Genomic DNA, 21,374 nt, shown 5'->3' on the forward strand with positions numbered 1-21,374 from the left:
TGCCGCTTTCACAACCCGAAGATTATGTATCCAGAGAGGTATGTAACGTAAGAGGGACCACTGAACAAGATGGCTTCCAATATCCATGTCATTGAGCAGCTTTGCTGATTACAGCCAGATTCAATACACCAGCCATTCTCTCAACTGACAACTCATAGTTATTCCAAAAATGTGGAAAGCAAAAAGACACATGGCTCTAAAACATGGTGTTCCATGTACTCTAAGAAAACTAAGACCATGATTTGGGTTCTAAACTATAACTTGGCATTATAACTAAATTCAGCCTGTGTTAAAAGCACTTATTTCCAAAGATTCTGACATGGAGTTCTGCACATTCTCAGATAGGGACCTGTCCTATACCCCAACATCCAAAGCTGCAATGCATTCAATGATGAAAGCAAAACAGCTGGATGCAATGCTGTCATCCACATCACCCCGAGGGCCATACAAACTACTGATCCTGAACGTAAGAGCAACAGTTTCATGGCACAATGTGGACTTTGACTGGCATGTAGGGTCATCCAGTTCACACCACAGTGATGTGGGAGGAATTTACCCACTTCAGGCTTAATTCAAAGTACAGAGGATTCATCCAGCAGTCTAGAGACCTGTGCTTTTTCTCTAGACTGATGTGATTTCTACTACAGTAAATCATAAACTATTAAGTTTGTGCTGATAACCAAGATCATGTTTCTGTCTCCTTTTAAACATCAGCTCAGGAATTCAATATATAGTCTAAGAGTCTCCAGTTCCTTGGCCTGAGGACAATAAGATTAACATACCACCACCCCAGGGCTGATATTGTACAAATGTTTAACTCTTCCCATTGCTGCCCCTTCAGTAGTACCAAGAAATTGCTAATGGGTTTTTAAATTTAATATTTAAGTCTACACTACTACCCTATCAGGGACGCAGGAGGCGCTGTGGGTTAAACCACAGAGTCTAGGACTTGCTGATCAGAAGGTCAACAGTTCGAATCCCCGTGACGGGGTGAGCTCCCATTGCTCGGTCCCTGCTCCTGCCAACCTAGGAGTTCGAAAGCACGTCAAAGTGCAAGCAGATAAATAGGTACCGCTCCAGTGGGAAGTTTCCATGCACTGTTATGGTTCGCCAGAAGCGGTTTAGTCATGCTGGCCACATGACGCCAGTTCTCTTGGCCAATAAAGCGAGATGAGCACCACAACCCCAGAGTCGGCCACGACTGGACCTAATGGTCAGAGGTCCCTTTACCTTTACCTTTACCACCCTATCTACATATCTGAGTTTGTTTTAGTCATTAGGTTAGCATTCCCAAGCTCTGTGCCAGAAGACAACTGCTGAGCAGGGCTGGGCCATCCACGGGACAGGGTGAGGCAGCTGCCTCGGGTGGCAAAAGCCCAATAAGCAGCGCCCCCCAGGGGCATCCCACCGCCAGCAGCAAGATCTCGCCAGAAGCTGCCATTGTTGCTGCCTCTGTGGGCACTGCCATGCAACCCAGGTAAAGGACACTGCGATGGCATGGCAAAACAGGTAACGATGCCCCTGCTGCTCAGTGTTATATGGGAAATAAATGATGAATGGCTCATGTACTCTCAAGACACCCTCTCAGAAAGGAAACTACCTGGCCTTGGTGGGCACTTTAGGGCAGAGGAGGCCAGTGTGGCACTGTCAAATACTGTGGACTACAACTCCCATTATCCTTGACCATTTATCTATATCGGCTGGAGCAGATGGGAATTGTGGTGCAAAACATCTGGAGGGGACCATTGGCTCCCCCCACTTTAGGATCACAGTAGTCACTAATGATGTTATTTATTTCTCAATGCACATGAAGCAGTCGGTACAGAGATTGGCTGAGAATTCAATCACTCCCCCCTGTAAACAGAATCACTTGCTCACAAGAGGCAAGCCCAGACAGGAACAAGTGGGGCAGAGGCTGTTCTTACTTTTGCACTTGAAAACATCTAGTTTTAGAGCGTGTAAAAGTGAACCACGCACACCAATTTGATCTGAACATATGTGCAGAAGTTAATTAGCAACACTTAAATTGAAAAGGTGAGTACAACTTGCTTAGATGGAAGTGGTTTGTTTTCGATTCTAACTGCATGTGAAGACTTGCATATTGAAACACAGCTCTGGCAATCTTCCTAAACTATAAAAGCAGGCTTGTTTAGGAAGTAATTTATAATATTTTCTTGCTAAGAAGACATAATAAGGTTTGATTTCAAACAAAAGAGTGTTGTTAACTACTCTGTCACCAAAAATGCCAAAATAAATGTCTCTGCTAGAATAGAATGGAGTCTATGATGACAAAAAAGCATGCTGGAAGTAATTTAGAACACTCAATTTAAGTGGAAGTTGGTTCATACAAGAAATTAAATTGTTCCCAAAGCACAAAAATCTGAGCGAATTTATAGCAACTGCATTCAAAATGTACAGATACACTCATGCTATGTTTGTGATGTCATAACACTCTGCATTTCAACACTCCACTTCACATTATTAGCTACCAATGATGGGGAAGGGGCAACCATTATGATGGTGTAAGGCCTAGGTTTTTCAACCAGTGTGCCATGGAACCCTGAGGTGACTTGAAACAGAAAATGAACTGGACTGCCATTTCCCCAAGAGGCTACTCAAAACAAACTGTAACACATTTACTGAAAGATGTAATAGTCATTAAAATTATAAATGATAAAAATAAATAAGTAATCAGACACTTTTCTATAACCAAGCAAAGGAGAAAACTAGATGTTGTAAGTCTACTTTCATGATGTCACTGGTACAATTGCCATAGCCACCGTCAACAATGAGGTCACAGTTGCAGCTATCTTGCTCTAGAAACACACTTTAGAACTGTTTCTATCACCCCAATGGGCAGCAGCAATTCCTTGAGGATCAGTGGGAGCAGGCCTCTGCAAACAAGATGCCCTTGCGCCTGCTCCTGTCTCGCTGGCCACCACAGGCCCTTGGTCTGATCCAGAAGGGATTATTACTAGTAGCATTATATAGATATTTATATCCCTCATTTTTTTCCTGACAGGGACTTAAGGCAACTTACAGATAAAAACAAGAGCAGCTAAAAACATAGGGAACATAGCTGGAACTCAATAATAATAATAATAATAATAATAATAATAATAATAATAATAATTTATTTATTTATTTATTTATTTATAGCCCACCCATCTGGCTGAGTGGCTCCCAACAGAATTGATGATAATGATAATAATGATAATGATGATGATGATGATAATGTGATAAACATCAGACATTAAAAGCTTCCCTAAACAGAGCTGCCTGTCCTTGTGATCAGATAGTTGTTTATTTCCTTGACATCTGGTGGGAGGGCGTTCCACAGGGCCGGCGCCACTGCTGATTCTGGCACCTCTCAGGTGGGCACCATTGCAATTATAAGAGAACAAGGGAGGTGTTCATAGTGAGTTCTGGCACCTCTTTTTCTAGAAAAATAGCTTCTGTTCTAGCTTCAGGCATGAATAAGTTCTCCACGGTTTCACCTATTTGCATTCTCCTGTTGCAAGCTGCTGGGTCAATGTAGATTCAGCAGCTAACACTGTACTGCATCAACTAATTTATCAAGGGAGTCGCTTTACTTGCTGACTCTTGATTAACAAAAGCATAAAAATGTGTTCCATTGTATATATTTTAGTCTTTAGGGTATCACAAGACTCTTATGCGCAATTCAATCAAACCTCAAACAATGAAGGCAGGTGGTTTGGGAAGTATGAATGAAACACAAACTTGCACACCCCCTCTTCCCCCAGCCTACTCTTTGCTTCTCATGCATTTCTGTCCATAATTAATTACCGGTATACTGAGATGTCCCACTCAAAAAACTATGGCTGGTGATTCAGGGTTTGGAATGGTTTCTGATTCTGGTTTAGAAGACAAGCATTAACCATAGGGTGCCAGCAAGGACATCACAATAAACGATGGTTATAGGAAATAAAGGGTGAAGCTTTGCGGAAGAGGACAGAGCACTGCAAGTCCACACCTTTGGTTTAGGGCAGCGTTGGCCAACCTGTTGCCCTCCAGATACTGTGTAACGTGACTGCCATTAGCCCTAGCCAGTATAGGAAGGCTGGCCAGTCCTAAAGATTAAGGGGTGGAGGGCATGAGGTTGGCAAAGGCTAGTTTAGTGCATGTGAGTATCCATATATTGGATCACAACTCCCAATGTCCCAAGAACACGTAAGGACATAAGATGAGCCCTGTTGGATAAGGCCAAAAGTCCATCTAGTCCAGGGGTAGACAACCTAAGGGCCGGGGGCCGGATGCGGCCCAACTGCCTTCTCAATCTGGCCCACAGACAGTCCAGGAATCAGCGTGTTTTTACATGAGTAGAGTGTGTCCTTTTATTTAAAACGCATCTCTGGGTTATTTGTGGGGCATAGGAATTCGTTCGTTTTTTTCCTTTCAAAATATAGTCCGGCCCACCACATGGTCTGAGAGACAGTGGACCGGCCCACGGCTGAAAAAGGTTGCTAACCCCTGATCTAGTTAGTCTAACACTCTTCTTACAGTGGCCGACCCACAAGCAGCCCTTGAGAACAACAGCATTCCTTCAACCTCTGCATTTCCAAGCAACTTGTATTCAGAGACATACTGCTTCCAGTACGAACGTTGAGGACCTTTTCATTTAGTGAAAAAGCAAGTAAGGGGAGGGGAACATGAAAGATGTATACATTTATGCATGGTGTGTAAAAAGTGGATAAAGAAAATGTTTTCTCCTTTTAGGGCCATCCAACAAATCTGAATGTTGGAAGATTCCCGATAAATGAAAGGAAGTACATTCTTCACACAGCACATAGATAAACTATGGAATATGCAACCTAGAGTTAGCGATGGCCACTGACTGGGTGGCTTCAAAAGATTAGACAAATTCATGGAGTATACGGTGATCAATGGCTATGTGCTACCTTGTTAAATCACCCACAACCATATTTCCTAGACACACACCCACAACCACCCAAGGAGTATCCTTGGCACAGGGAAATAACTACTCACCCCAAAGAAATGGGTCCCTTCTAAGAGATGGTCTTGCCTCTTCTTTTACTCATTTGATAAATGCAATTAAGGAGTGCAAAACACAACAGAATGTACTCCCTTTAAGGGAGAAGCTTTATGGGTAGATGACACCTTGAGGCATTAAATTTGTTTCTGAGCATATCTAATAAATTAATGGCATCAAGTAGAGTTCTTACAATTGTAACATTGTGCAGACTTGTCAACTCAGAACATGCCTGAAGCACATCAGCCACATTTTATTTTAATGAAAAAAATCCTTCTTTGAATGATAATGTAGCTCATATGATTTTATTCCTCAGCTTTAAGGGTCATTATGAAATACTATTGAAACGCCCGCCATTATGAAGGCTGCTCTTGCACCCAAGTCTTCCTTGCACGCCTCCCATCTGGTTGGCCATTGTGAGAAAAAAGTTGCTAGATTTGACAGGGCATTAATTATTATTATTATTATTATTATTATATTTATTAAATTTGTATACTGCCCTATACAGTGGTACCTTGGGTTACATACGCTTCAGGTTACAGACTCTGCTAACCCAGAAATAGTACCTCGGGTTAAGAACTTTGCTTCAGGATGAGAACAGAAATCGTGCTCTGGCACTGCAGTGGCAGTGGGAGAGCTAAAGTGGTACCTCAGGTTTAGAACAGTTTCAGGTTAAGAACGGACTTCCAGAACAAATTAAGTTCTTAACCCAAGGTACCACTGTACCCACAAGTATAGGCCAAAGTGCTCTTTGTGTGTTCTTAAAGGTGGCTTATATGTGGAGGGTGGTCCTGTATTCTGCAGATGTTCTAGAGACAGCTGCACTTTATGCACAGAGATGTAATGCAGCCTATGCCTAGCACACGGGGGATTTCCATCTTCCTCATTCACTCCTTTGGGAGGTGGGTTGGGAAATAAATAAATGGAATTATTTCCCGAACAAGCATGCATGCTACCTGATCATTATACTCTCTAGGATTTCAAACAGAACCATTCCAAGCCCTCTCAGAAGTCACGGGATGGAATCTGGGATCTTCTCACATGCGCTTCTGAAAGCCCACATCAGGCTATGCCCAATGAGTCAGGGAAGGGGTCCTCGCAGGTAGTTTGCTACTACTAGCGTAAAAACCCAAAATGAGTATTTATGGAAGCTGTTGTTGCATTTATATCCCACTTTCCCCCTCTAAATAGCTTGTCCCCCTTTTCCTTTTATCCTCACAACCCTGTGAGGTGGGTTAGGCTAAGAGACAGCAACTTGTGCAAGGTCACCCAGTGAGCTTCCTGGCTGGGATTTCAAATCCTTCACAAAAATGAAGAATAAATGCTGCCGTTATTATGATATATTATGGCTGAAGACGGCAACACCTCAAGGACCGACCCATCTGAGGCCCTTCTTCATGTGCCCGCTCCATAAGGTCTAGAGGAAAGCAACACAAAAGAGGGCCTTTTCTGTGGTGGCTCCCTGTTTGTGGAATGCTCTCCCCAGGGAGTCTTGCCTTACGATTTCATTACATATATTTGGCACCAGGTGAAAACATTTTTCTTTTCCCCAGCCTTTGCTAATTAAACCATCTATGGCCTTTTAAACTTGGTGGGGGGTATTGTTTTATTTGTAATTATGGTATGTATTTTTGTGTTTTTATATTGCAAACTGTCCTGTGATCATCGGATAAAGAGCAGTATAGAAATTTAAGAAACAAATAAAATGTTAATGAGTACCCATAACCGATGAATATGCTGCTGACTTTTTAACACTAAATTTTGATTTATGCAAAGCATGTGCATCTGAACAGAACATCTATAAAGCTTAAATCACTTCTGACCCCCATTCATTGGAAGTGCAATACCTGGTCTGCTGAAGAAAGACCTACAGACTGTAGCATAGCTCATGTACAACTTAGGAAACTTGAACTCTTTTGCATGCTTTAAAGTTGACACTGAAGTACAGCAGGACTCTCATCACCTTTAAAAGTTATGTAGGACGCAGAAATTATACAGGGTAAATCTTTTCTAGCATGGAACTGCAGTTATGAAGAAAGCTTCACTTGTTGGTATTCTGCCTGGTAGACATTATATTACATGTGTAATACAATATAATAGATTTGCATTATGCAGATTCTGGTTGTTTTTTGCTTAGGAGTGCAGCAGAGGGCCCAATCCACGTGCAAGGAACTGGGCTCAGAAAGTCTTGCTGGTGTGCCTGACAACTAGTGTTGGAAATGTAAAGAAGCTGAGGGAACATTCTTTCACCTTTGGTGGACGTGCCCAAGGGTTAAGGCTTACTGGGAAACGATATATAATGAACTGAAGAAGGTATTTAAATTTACCTTTCCTAAGAAACCAGAGGCCTTCCTTTTGGGCATAGTTGGCCAATGGGTGCCAAAGAAAGACAGAACATTTTTTATGTATGCAACAACAGCAGCAAGAATACTTCTCGCCAAGTATTGGAAGACACAAGATCTACCCACCGTGGAAGAGTGGCAGATGCAAGTGATCGACTACATGGAGATGGCTGAAATGACTGGCAGAATCCGTGACCAGGGAGAAGAACTGATGGAACAGGATTGGAAAAAGTTTAAGGACTATTTACAAAAACACTGTAAAATGTTTGAGTGTTAATATGATGTGGGAAGTGAAGGTAATAGGGTTTGTGGGATTTGGTTAAATGTGAATGAAAAGAAGAATGTCAAAAAGGAGAAGGGGTTATGAACAGAATAATATTATGTCAGAGTATATAAGATGAGGATTGGGTTAAAATAATGGAAAATTGGGACATAATAATTAGAAGATTATAAAGTTAAGCATGGTTTAAATAAGGGTTTGAATTTGCTGAATCTGATTGGAATAAAGAGGAACACAAAAAAGGGGGATGTGAGGAGGTCAAGACAGAGGGGTACGGAATTTTGTTAATACAAAAAGCGGATTTTTCTTTTTTCTTTTTCTTCTGATTTTCTGTTTTCTGTTTTTCTTTCTGTTTTTCTGGTGTTTCTGTTTTTTTATGTGAGCTTTATTCATGAAAATACTCTATTTGAAACGATGAAATTTCTGATTTGTAAAACCTTAATAAATATTTATTTTTAAAAAAAAGAAAGTCTTGCTGGTGCTCCTGGTTAGAAAAAAATACTGATGGGGTGTACGTTATAATATATACTTTAGCATCTGGATTGCTTCTGTAAATGAACATTTTTGAGGGGTGTGGGAAGAGATTCTGCCAATTAGAGATACCACTTAAAGGTTTTTTAAAATATCGAGTGGTTTATCTATGCATTTAAATAAATAAATAAGTAAATAAACTCACGTATGAGCTGGCTGTTTTTTCAAAAAGGCTATATAACATGTGAAAACCTGTAAAGGCAACTTTGGTTACAACATTACGAAAACAGTGACCAAAAAGAATCTTTCTAGGGCAGACACCATACACCACGGACACAAATCTTTCAGTACAAATCTACAAACGCAGCTTCCACCTCCACTGTTTCTTTACCTTCCTATTGCTTGTGTACTTTAAACACCACTTTTGTTTAATGCTGAAGAGAGAAAACTCCCCGGCCGCTTGGATATTTGAGAGCAGGACAAATTACTTCCCCGCTGTCACATGTGATATGTTTACTCCAAAGTAAGCCTGGGAGTGGAGGGTCTTGTTCCTGAACTGGATCGCAGCGGGCCAAACTTCCCCGTCCTCGCCAGGCGCCCCTTCCTCTCCGGCAACCGGGGCGCCCAAAGCACCGAGGGAAAAGGAGGCGAAGCTAAGCAGCACCTGAGAGCACCGAAGGAGCCCCCGGGGTCCGGCGCGGAGAGACGAGCTTGCAACCCGCCCGCCCCCCGCCTGCCTGTCGGGAGCCGGCGGAGAAAGTTAGTCGCCCGCAGCAAGTTGGCGGCCCGGGCCAGTCTCCCCGCCTTCCTCGACCGAAAGGGCGGCTTGCTGGGCAGCTGCTTCCCCCCAGAGAAGCCAGTCGCGGTCCAGTCCCCGGGGCGCGGGACTCGGCTTACCTCCCAGGCGGGCCAGCTCCCTCCGGCGCAGCCCCTCGGGGCTCTCCCCGCCGTAGCCGTAGGCAGCTCCCCGGGGCAGCCCCCTTTGGAAGGCGCCGAAGGACAGCGCCTCTGCCCAGCGCTCCAGAGCCATGGCGGGCGGGCGGGCGCGCCGAGAGAGGCGGCCGGCCGAACCTCCGGGAACGCCAGACGCAGCCCGGCCCGCCCCGCGCCAGCCAGGAAGGGCGCTCGGCCCCCGGGGCGGCCCTGGCTCCTCCCGCCGCCGCTTCCCAGGGCCAGAGCGGCGCCGCGCGGGCTCCGCGCCAGAGACGGGCGCCTCCCAGACGGGGTCCCGGGACAGCGGGGCGGGGAGAAGCGCGGGGAGAGGGGACCGAAAACCAAGCCGGATTCAGCTCCCAGGTGGCAGCATGGAACTCTTGTCGCTCTGAAGTTTCTTTGTTCATGGGTGGGTACTTTAAGGTCAGCTAATGGTGGCTTTTTGAACGCTGCCATCTTTTTTTTTTTTAAAAAAAATGTAGTTCTCAATATTTGATTGATTGATTGAATTTATATACCGTCCTATATCCACAAGTGAATTATGGTGTTGGAGGAGACTCTTGAGAGTCCCACGGACTGCAAGAAGATCAAACCTCTCCATTCTGAAGGAAATCAGCCCTGAGTGCTCACTGGAAGGACAGATCCTGAAGCTGAGGCTCCAAGACTTTGGCCACCTCAGGAGAAGAGAAGACTCCCTGGAAAAGACCCTGATGTTGGGAAAGATGGAGGGCACAAGGAGAAGGGGACGACAGAGGACGAGATGGTGGGACAGTGTTCTCGAAGCTACGAACATGAGTCTGACCAAACTGCGGGAGGCAGTGGAAGACAGGAGTGCCTGGCGTGCTCTGGTCCAGGGGTCACGAAGAGTCGGACACGACTAAACGACTAAACAACAATATCCACAGGTCTCAGGGCGGTTCACAGAATAAAATATGTTGTTGTTGTTGTTGTTTAGTCGTTTAGTCGTGTCCGACTCTTCGTGACCCCATGGACCAGAGCACGCCAGGCACCTCTGTCCTCCACTACCTCTCGCAGTTTGGTCAGACTCATGTTTGTGGCTTCGAGAACACTATCCAGCCATCTCATCCTCTGTCGCCCCCTTCTCCTTGTGCCCTCCATCTTTCCCAGCATCAGTGTCTTCTCCAGGGAGTCTTCTCTTCTCATGAGGTGGCCAAAGTACTGGAGCCTCAGCTTCACGATCTGTCCTTCCAGTGAGCACTCAGGGCTGATTTCCTTAAGAATGGATGCGTTTGATCTTCTTGCAGTCCATGGGACTCTCAAGAGTCTTCTCCAGCACCATAATTCAAAAGCATCAATTCTTCGGCGATCAGCCTTCTTTATGGTCCAGCTCTCACTTCCATACATCACTACTGGGAAAACCATGGCTTTAACTATACGGACCTTTGTTGGCAAGGTGACGTCTCTACTTCTCAAGATGCTGTCTAGGCCTGTCATTGCCCTTCTCCCAAGAAGCAGGCGTCTTTTAATTTCGTGGCTGCTGTCACCATCTGCAGTGATCATGGAGCCCAAGAAAGTAAAATCTCTCACTGCCTCCATTTCTTCCCCTTCTATTTGCCAGGAGGTGATGGGACCAGTGGCCATGATCTTCGTTTTTTTGATGTTGAGCCTCAGACCATATTTTGCGCTCTCCTCTTTCACCCTCATTAAAAGGTTCTTTAATTCCTCCTCACTTTCTGCCATCAAGGTTGTGTCATCTGCATATCTGAGGTTGTTGATATTTCTTCCAGCAATCTTAATTCCAGCTTGGGATTCATCCAGCTCAGCCTTTCGCATGATGTATTCTGCGTATAAATTAAATAAGCAGGGAGACAAAATACAGCCTTGTCGTACGCCTTTCCCAATTTTGAACCAATCAGTTGTTCCATATCCAGTTCTAACTGTAGCTTCTTGTCCCACATAGAGATTTCTCAGGAGACAGATGAGGTGATCAGGCACTCCCATTTCTTTAAGAACTTGCCATAGTTTGCTGTGGTCGACACAGTCAAAGGCTTTTGCATAGTCAATGAAGCAGAAGTAGATGTCTTTCTGGAACTCTCTAGCTTTCTCCATAATCCAGCGCATGTTTGCAATTTGGTCTCTGGTTCCTCTGCCTCTTCTAAATCCAGCTTGCACTTCTGGGAGTTCTCGATCCACATACTGCTTGAGCCTTCCTTGTAGAATTTTAAGCATAACCTTGCTAGCGTGTGAAATGAGTGCAATTGTGCGGTAGTTGGAGCATTCTTTGGCACTGCCCTTCTTTGGGATTGGGATGTAGACTGATCTTCTCCAATCTTCTGGCCACTGCTGAGTTTTCCAAATTTGCTGGCATATTGAGTGTAGCACCTTAACAGCATCATCTTTTAACATTTTAAATAGTTCAGCTGGAATACCATCACTTCCACTGGCCTTGTTATTTGCAGTGCTTTCTAAGGCCCATTTGACTTCACTTTCCAGGATGTCTGGCTCAAGGTCAGCAACCACACTACCTGGGGTGTACGAGACATCCATATCTTTCTGGTATAATTCCTCTGTGTATTCTTGCCACCTCTTCTTGATGTCTTCTGCTTCTGTTAGGTCCTTACCACTTTTGTCCTTTATTATGGTAATCTTTGTACGAAATGTTCCTTTCATATCTCCAATTTTCTTGAACAGATCTCTGGTTCTTCCTATTCTGTTGTTTTCCTCTATTTATTTCTATTTATATATTTATAAAATATAAAACCACAAAATGTATAAAATAAAAGCAGCTACAACCCAATAACCCCCCCCCAAAAAAAGCCACCCCATTTTAAAAGGGCATAGGATGTCAATCCAATCAACCAAAGGTCTGGCTAAAAAGGAACATTTTTTCCTGGCGCCTAAAGGTGTATAATGAAGGCGCCAGGCAGACTAATAGTTGTGTCACAGACAGGCTGGATGCAGAGGAATGGTGGAGGGGAACCCCCAAGGGAAGAAATCTCAGAGCTCCAGGATTGGTGGTGATGCTGAGTGATCAGAGGGAGAAGACTGGGAAGAGGAGGCGTTGAAAGCTGAAGAGGTAACAGGATCCTTCTTAGCACTAGGCTGGGGAGAGTGATCAGCTACACCAGCAAGATCCCTGTAAGAAAGGGCAGTGTGGTAGAGGAATATAAATCCTACTCTTTTCTGAACCATACCAAGGCTGAAGATTCTTATAATTAACCTTTGGACTGAGAAATGCAGCGCCAGAGGTGCCTAGTGCAGGGACTTCCAGATGAGGTTAAATTCCTGCATTTCCACCTGTGCAACACACCCCAGGCAGCAACTACACAGGAACAGCTTCTCTCCCATTCTTTCATCATGCATTGGGGGCAGGGAAGGAGGAAGCCACACCTGTTGAATACTTTCACTCAGCAGTTAAGTTAATATCTCTCTCTCTTTCTCAAACAGATACAGAATATTATGTTAGCTCAACCAACATATCATTGCAGTTGCAGGTGTGGGGGGGGTGTTCTCTTAGAGTTTTATTGGTTTATTGAGGTTTCGGTCTTGTCATTTCTGAAGATCTGTGTCCATCTATTAGTTTGTGCAGAGACTACTGCTATATACTAAAACCTGTCCCACCTCCACTTTAGAATTTATTTATTATGGTAGTTTGGCAGGTGCTGGGTTGAGTTTACCTATCATTGTTAGGTGGACAAGGGCAGCGTGTATTTATACATTACTCTGGGATTCTGCAGCCTGCGCTCACCTAGTGATGTCTTCCTCTGAACTTTAATTGAAAATGTGGAAAGCCAGGGAATGCTAGCTGTCAGGCAACTGAGGCTGGTGCGCTTGCTGTTATTTCTTTAAAACAGAAAACACTTCATTTTGAAAAGTAAGGGTGAACAATTGTCAGGCAGATAGGAGGGGTGGGTGTTGGTAACCCTTTGTTAATATGGCCCCCTGTGTAAGGCCAACAATTGGTGCCCCCAAATGGATCTTCTCAATTTTGCGTCCCCTCAACTTGGTGCCCTGTGGGGGGGGGGGCTGCCTGCACTGTCCTAAATCTGGCACTGCAGAATGTGGAAATCCTCTCTGCCTTCCCATTCTTACAGGAAAGCCCAGCCAATAAAATCTTTGTGTTTTTAGAAAGTGCAGACACCCAGGAAGACTGTAAACACAGACTACTGGCTAAAAGTCTGTATGCTCACAAAATCCCTTGGACATCTCAAAAGCGAGATAAGCTCAGTAAAGAACACTCCCCCCATCTATGAGAAATATATTGACGTTTCCCTTTTGTTTGAATTTCTGAATACAATTCCTCTTCTCACTGATTGATGAAGAATGGTAAAACACACTGTGCTGTACCCCAAGGGAAGGGGTGCCTCAAAAGAGGAGCGCTCCACCTCTTCCATGGGCCCATGCAGAACTAAGAGGCTTAAAGAAACAAAGCATTGGTCCTCATTTGGTCTGTTACAAGTATTGCTTTATTTCAGGTATGTTGTTTCCCAGATCTGTTTCCACCCAGGGCACAGGTTGCTCTCGCCGATAAGGAAGGCCCTTCAGTAGGCCTCCTCTGCTAGGGTGCCTGGCTTGGGTGCTTAAGTCCAGGACTCTTATGCCTGCCTGTGGAGAAAAGGGGCTGGGTGAAGCTAGATTGTTCCTCTCTAGCTCTGCTCAGTGGGGCTTAGGGGGAGGGCCATAAGATGGCCTTTGGCAGGTAATTCACTTAGAGTCCTAGCTGTTTCAGTCTCTTTCCTGTGCCTCCACCACCTGCCATCTCTCTCCCTACTCCTCTCCCTCTGAGGCATTTTCTATCAGTCAGACTTCTCTGCCCTTCATTCTGCCAGAGGCCCTGCAGCCAGGCTCCTCCCCACCCATTTGGCAGATGAATAAGTCTGCCCTGCCCTGCCCTGCCCTGCCCCTTCCAGCACAGGTGGTGCTTCCAGGCAGTATCCAGTTATGGTCTCCCCAAGAGTCATTGGCTGGTTGGTGCTGGTGGTGTGGACTGGGAGCTACTGGAAGGATAAGGTGCCAGCAAAAGACCAGGAAGTCCCTCCCCAACAAAATTTTCAGCACAGCACTGGTAGAGCCTCGCCTATCTGTCCTATATAACAGACGAGGGCATATGCCATATTTGCAACCAGTGCTTTTTTTCTGGGGGGATGCAGGGCTATGCATACCCCTAAACATTTTGTGAATCTTTGTACTTTTGTCCATTTACTGTATTTATTTCCCCCAATTTGAACTATAAAATGGTGCTTTTCTTGAGTCAGTTAAAGTTAAAGAACAAAAGTAAGTGAGTGAGCTTCTGATATTGTGTCTGATGTTATTTGTTCCAGCAACAATGTTTTCAGAGTAGGAAAGGGGAAGAAGCTGGCATCTGGGTCTGGTTCTTGCATCCCCCGTGGTCTAATATTGCTGGTTACGAGATGAATTCGGTTCGGGGGTTATAGCTCTAAGCAAGTGCAGACCTAGCTGTGTTTCAAGCAGGCAATGTGTACACAGCTTAAGAACCGGTGGCCCCCTTCTGGCAGGAGTGAAAAAGGACAGAAAGGGAGGCAGCACACCACTGCAATATGCTGATGTTTCTTTTTTTAAAAGAAGCAGAAGAACAAAGCAGGCAAATATTTATGGGAAGAAGAAAGAAGCAAGGAGTGAGCAGTTAAATGTTATGAAGTTTTTCAAGGTAGAAAAGAAAAGCGTGTTGCTCCCTCCAGCTGCATGGCTTTAAACAGCCTCTGTTGTTTCAGACAAGAGCAAATGTTTTCCTATACCACTAGTTTAGGAGCTTTTACCATTTTGTAACCAAAAAAAGTTTTACACCCTGTGCAGTTTTTTTTCTGACTGCTATACAGAAAAGCACATGAATCTGATCTTGGAAGAGTTTTGTAAGTAAATTCCAGGAATAATCAAGTATGAACTGGGAGTTCATAGAATCATAGAATCATAGAATCATAGAGTTGGAAGAGACCACAAGGGCCATCGAGTCCAACCCCCTGCCAAGCAGGAAACACCATCAGAGCACTCCTGACATATGGTTGTCAAGCCTCTGCTTAAAGACCTCCAAAGAAGGAGACTCCACCACACTCCTTGGCAGCAAATTCCACTGTCGAACAGCTCTTACTGTCAGGAAGTTCTTCCTAATGTTTAGGTGGAATCTTCTTTCTTGTAGTTTGGATCCATTGCTCCGTGTCCGCTTCTCTGGAGCAGCAGAAAACAACCTTTCTCCCTCCTCTATGTGACATCCTTTTATATATTTGAACATGGCTATCATATCACCCCTTAACCTCCTCTTCTCCAGGCTAAACATGCCCAGCTCCCTTAGCCGTTCCTCATAAGGCATCGTTTCCAGGCCTTTGACCATTTTGGTTGCCCTCCTCTGGACACGTTCCAGTTTGTCAATGTCCTTCTTGAACTGTGGTGCCCAGAACTGGACACAGTACTCCAGGTGAGGTCTGACCAGAGCAGAATACAGTGGCACTATTACTTCCCTTGATCTAGATGCTATACTCCTATTGATGCAGCCCAGAATTGCATTGGCTTTTTTAGCTGCCGCGTCACACTGTTGGCTCATGTCAAGTTTGTGGTCAACCAAGACTCCTAGATCCTTTTCACATGTAGTGCTCTCAAGCCAGGTGTCACCCATCTTGTATTTGTGCCTCTCATTTTTTTTGCCCAAGTGCAATACTTTACATTTCTCCCTGTTAAAATTCATCTTGTTTGTTTTGGCCCAGTTCTCTAATCTGTCAAGGTCGTTTTGAAGTGTGATCCTCTCCTCTGGGGTGTTAGCCACCCCTCCCAGTTTGGTGTCATCTGCAAATTTGATCAGGATGCCCTTGAGTCCATCATCCAAGTCGTTGATAAAGATGTTGAATAAGACCGGGCCCAAGACAGAACCCTGTGGCACCCCACTAGTCACTCTTCTCCAGGATGAAGAGGAACCATTGATGAGCACCCTTTGGGTTCGGTCAGTCAGCCAGTTACAAATCCACTGAGTGGTAGCAAAGTCAAGACCGCATTTTACCAGCTTCTTTACAAGAATATCATGGGGCACCTTGTCAAATGCCTTGCTGAAATCAAGGTAGGCTACATCCACTGCGTTCCCTTCATCTACCAGGCTTGTAATTCTGTCAAAAAACGAGATCAGGTTAGTCTGACACGACTTATTTTTCAGAAATCCATGCTGACTATTGGTGATCACAGCATTCCTTTCTAGGTGCTCACAGACTGTTTGCTTAATGATCTGCTCCAGAATCTTCCCTGGTATTGATGTCAGACTGACTGGGCGGTAATTATTTGGGTCCTCTCTTTTCCCCTTTTTGAAAATAGGGACAACATTTGCCCTCTTCCAGTCTGCCGGGACTTCGCCTGTTCTCCAGGAATTCTCAAAGATGACTGCCAGTGGTTCTGAAATCACATCTGCCAGTTCTTTTAATACTCTTGGATGCAGTTCATCTGGCCCTGGAGACTTGAATACATCTAGACTAGCCAAGTATTCTTGTACTATCTCCTTAGTTATTCTGGGCTGTGTTTCCTCTGCTGAATCATTTGCTCCAAATTCTTCAGGTCGGGCATTGTTTTCTTTATCGGAGAAGACTGAGGCAAAGAAGGCATTGAGGAGTTCAGCCCTTTCTGTGTCCCCTGTTTGCATTTCACCATCTTCTCCTCTGAGTGACCCCACTGTTTCTTTGTTCTTCCTTTTGCTACGAACATACCCATAAAAGCCTTTTTTGTTGCTTTTAACCTCTCTAGCAAGCCTGAGTTCATTCTGTGCTTTAGCTTTTCTGACTTTGTGTCTACACGTGCTGGCTATTTGTTTGAATTCCTCTTTGGTGGTTTCCCCCCTTTTCCATTTTTTGTACACATCCTTTTTTAATCTTAACTCAGTTAAAAGTTCTTTAGATAGCCACCCTGGCTTCTTTAGGCACCTTCCATGTTTCCGTCTCATTGGTATTGCCTGAAGTTGTGCTTTTACTATCTCCCTCTTAACAAACTCCCAACCATCATGAACTCCCTTTCCTTTTAGTATTACTGTCCATGGGATCTCACCAAGCACTTCCCTAAGTTTTATGAAGTCGGCTTTCTTAAAGTCGAGAGATTGAGTCCTAGTATGCTTGGCTGCTCCTTTCCGCTGTATAGTAAACTTCAGAAGAGCATGATCACTCGCGCCTAATGATCCTTCCACTTCTACCCCACTAACCAGGTCATCAACATTGGTTAGGACCAGATCTAAAATGGCTGTTCCTCTTGTTGCTTCTCCCACTTTCTGGACAATGAAGTTGTCTGCAAGGCCAGTGAGGAATCTGTTTGACCTTATGCTCTTGGCTGAGTTTGACATCCAACAAATATCTGGGTAATTGAAGTCCCCCATTACTACTATCTCCCTTCCTTTTGCATGCTTGGCCATCTGTTCCAGGAAGGCATCATCTATGTCCTCCGTTTGGCTTGGGGATCTATAGTAAACTCCCACAATGAGGTCACTGTTATTCTTCTCTCCCTTAATTTTGACCCAAATGCTCTCACTTTGGCTTTGAGGTTCTAAATCTTGGATCTCTTCACAGGTATACACATCCCTGACATATAACGCCACTCCTCCTCCTTTCTTGTCTGGTCTGTTTCTCTGAAATAGATTGTATCCCTCCATTATTACATTCCAATCGTGGGACTTATCCCACCAGGTTTCAGTGATGCCTATTATGTCATATTTAGTTTGCTGTACCAAGAGCTCAAGCTCATCTTGTTTATTTCCCATACTTTGCGCATTAGTGTACAGACATTGAAGTCCATTAATCATTCCCCCGTGTCTCTTATTTAAGGATTTTTTCCTCCCACCACTAGGTCTGCATGCTGTTTGCTCCATTCGGTCTATGACATTTGGATGATCATCTTCATCAATTGATAGACTCCTACCTTCAGGAGCACTGTCTCCCTCCCCCACATTAGTCAGTTTAAAGCCCTCCTGATGAGGTTTCTGAGATTTTTTGCAAAAACATTCCTCCCAACCGTTGTGAGGTGCAGCCCATCGCTTGCCAGAAGTCCATCTTCAAGAAACTGCATTCCGTGATCTAAGAATCCAAACCGTTCCTGTTTACACCATTTGCGAAGCCAGTTGTTCACTTCCACTATTTTTCCCTCTCTCCCTGGGCCACGTCGTTCAACTGGGAGGACAGATGAGATGACAATTTGTGCATTTAATTGCTTCAATTTCCTGCCCAGAGCCTCGTAATCTCTTTTGATCTTCTGGAGGCTATTGCTTGCGGTGTCATTGGTTCCCACATGAACCAAGAGGAAGGGGTATTTGTCAGTGGGTTTTATGATTCCTTGCAGTCGTTCAGTTACATCTTGGATCTTAGCCCCGGGGAGACAGCACACTTCCCGAGACATCTTGTCAGGCCCACAGATCACTGCTTCTGTTCCCCTCAGTAGGGAATCCCCTATCACCACTACACGCCTCCTCTTAGGTCTGGTCGGGGTTCTTCCGTGAGCTGTCCGTTCCAAGGTCGCATGCACATTCCCTGAGGACTGCCTTTGCTGCTCGTCTTCATATACCTGATGCCCTTAAGTTGATGCCCTTAAGACTGCTGCCCCTATAGCTGCAAAGCAGTGTATTAAAAAATCAAGGGAGTGGGCCTTGATTTGATGCCATGCCCAAACTATGCAATTCTCACCATTTTATTATTCTGTGATTCTGGTCTTCCAGGTTTTTATTTACATTGGGGGGGGGGGCATTCACACCTTTGTATTCCACCTTTCAAACACTGGCCATGGCATATTTGGATGCAAGATATGCCAGAATACCTGCAAATCATTGTTTGTGTATCTGCAGTGAGGGAGAGGTGGAAAATATTGTAATACTCTGCATTGTTCCTTGTATAATTCTAATAAGGATGGGTTCTCAAAGGAATCCTCTAGAGAATTTACTTTTTGAATAATAGGAAGAAAATCTGTTATTTGTTGGTGTATGGGGATGAATACACCACATATAAGGTTTCTGTGTTTGCCTTAGCAGCTCAGTGGATCAGACAGAATTTCACTGTACAACATGTGCCAGGAACAACCTATGGTAGAATGTACTTCAATCCAGGGGAGATGGTGGGCTAGGAAAGCAATAAAGCTCCCTGACTAGTCTCACCTAATATCCCTGCTGTTTTTGAAGATTTTACTACATTCTGCCGCCTTATTTCCAAACGGTTCCCTATGAAGACTAGAATATTGCTTTTAAAAATATAGGTGTGGGTTTCATCATTGTGCGTTGAAGTTTGCAGGTGCAGGAATAGCTGCATATCTTGGGCACTGTGCCCAATTCAGAGGCACTGAGTTGCACCCAACACTGGGGGTGGGGGCATCGCCCATGTGTGACATCATGCGTGCCACAACCCCCCACCCTCCAACCCAACCAGGCCAACTTGGCCCACCACCCACCGCCTACCACCCAACACCTTACCTTTCTCTGCTGCTGCCACCACCACCAAGCTGAGGCTGCCATGGCAAGGCCACCTCCTCCCTCTCTGCGAGAATCTTTGGTGCATTCCTTTGAGATTTCCAGCACACCTTCCTGAAAGGCGCCCTGGCAATCATCAGAGTGATGCACCAGCGCAGACATTGAGGGGGCTAAAGACCCCTTGGCCCCCCATGGAATTGGTTTGCCTGATCTACTCCCAGAAGGATCCCTAGCTGGAGTCAAAGCAAGTGCTGTCCTGTGCGTATATCTGGAGGCCTCTCAAACTAGGAATGTGTACCCAAAGAAATATAGAAACAAATATAAACACCATCTCAAAAGATTCCATCAACGGTGTCTCCAAAAAATTTTACACATCACTTAGGAAGACAGGTGAACTAATATCAGTGTACTGGAAGAAGCAAAGATCACCAGTGTTGAAGCAATGATTCTTCAACATCAGCTTCGTTGGACTGGTCATGTTGTGCAGATGCCTGATCATTGTCTTCCAGAGCAACTACTCTATTCCAAACTTAAAAATGAAAAGCGTAATGTTGGTGGTAAACAAAAGAGTTTTAAAGACTATCTCAAGGCAAATCTTTAAAAATGTAGTATAAACACTGACAATTGGGAAACACTGGCCTGCGAGCGCTCCAGTTGGAGAACAGCCTTGACTAAGGTGTCATGGGCTTTGAAGACATTCGAACTCAGAACGCAAGGGAGAAATGTGCTAGGAGGAAGGCACACTTGGCAAATCCACACTGTGATCAGCTCCCGCCTGGAAACCAATGTCCCCACTGTGGAAGGACGTGGGGATCCAGAATTGACCTCCACAGTGACATACAGACTTATTGTTAAAACCATGTTTATGGAAGACAATCTTACTCGGCTACGAGTGATTGCCAAAGAAGATATCTGGAGGCCTCTCAAGCTAGGAATGTGTACCCAAAGAAATATTATGGGGAAATAAGGTATTTATTTATTTATTTTTAAAAAATAATTTTGAATACAGAAACAAATATACCATCAATTACAGCCCCCCCCGTTCCTCCCGAAACAACCTGAACAATATCCAGTAATAATAAAATAAAACATTGATTCAGTAGCTGCCCATTTAAAAAGTGTTGATCCACATGTTCCTATGTGTCTTTGATGGTTTATACACATGTTCCTTCTTTGCTGCAAATGCAATAAAAGTGGGCCCTTTTAATTTATGAAGGTATTTATCAAAATTACCTTTAATACTTTATAATTAGTAGAACTATAAAACACAGTGGTCAGGGGTGCCAATGTGAATAAAATGGGCACCCCAGCCTGCCTTGCATAATCAATTGCATGATGCAAGGCACTGATGCCATTTGAATAGCAGTGCCCATCAACTTTTTTGGGGGGCAGCACCCTCAAATATTTTATGGGGGGGTGAAGACCCCTCGGCCCCCAGGAGTTGGCTCCTATGGCCCAATTATATCATGTAGTAGTTACTGTAAATAGAGTGTATAAAATAATATCAGCCTCACAATTTGATGAATTTAGCTAAGGAGGTTGAGGTGTTGTTGCACACTACTTACCGGTGAGTGTGATGCAAGAGAAGGATAATTATTCTGCAACATATCATGACAACCATCAGACAGAAACAATATTTGGCCTAATTTATATCATTCTGATGCTTTACTGATAGGGTGAGCAAAAGTGTGATGATAAAAGTCTAATCAAATGCTTAAAGGAAGAACATCCATTTTCCTAATAAGCATTGCTATAAAATCTAGAAATAGCGCTTATTTGTTTCAAAGGAAATCAGCTTTAAATAGGCCCTCCTGGAGATGCTGTAAAAGCTATGATATTAAAATGCTAAGGCTTCAATTCTGAGCAAGCTTGCTAGAAAATGGGTCCCACTAGATTTGGCACTTCTGAGTAAATAACTTCAATATCTGGCTGTACGAAAATACTGGCCTGGTT

At 44.3% G+C, this 21,374-nt stretch overlaps 2 protein-coding genes across 3 annotated transcripts in view; both read right to left on the reverse strand.

Moving 5' to 3' along the window:
- The window catches only part of MOCOS (molybdenum cofactor sulfurase), a 96,467-nt gene extending 87,323 nt beyond the window's left edge, over positions 1-9,144 (reverse strand). For both annotated transcript variants that reach the window (XM_053362371.1, XM_053362370.1), the window contains exon 1: positions 9,002-9,144. In XM_053362371.1, coding sequence (XP_053218346.1) covers positions 9,002-9,134 — 133 coding nt within the window. In that variant the 5' untranslated portion in view covers positions 9,135-9,144. The remainder of the gene's footprint in view (positions 1-9,001) is intronic.
- Positions 1-21,374, reverse strand: part of PTPN3 (protein tyrosine phosphatase non-receptor type 3) — a 261,139-nt gene that overhangs the window by 186,591 nt on the left and 53,174 nt on the right. The gene's annotated exons all lie outside the window — the stretch shown is intronic.

Source organism: Podarcis raffonei, chromosome 13 (genome assembly GCF_027172205.1).
Source record: "Podarcis raffonei isolate rPodRaf1 chromosome 13, rPodRaf1.pri, whole genome shotgun sequence".
In the NCBI taxonomy this organism is placed as follows: domain Eukaryota; kingdom Metazoa; phylum Chordata; class Lepidosauria; order Squamata; family Lacertidae; genus Podarcis; species Podarcis raffonei.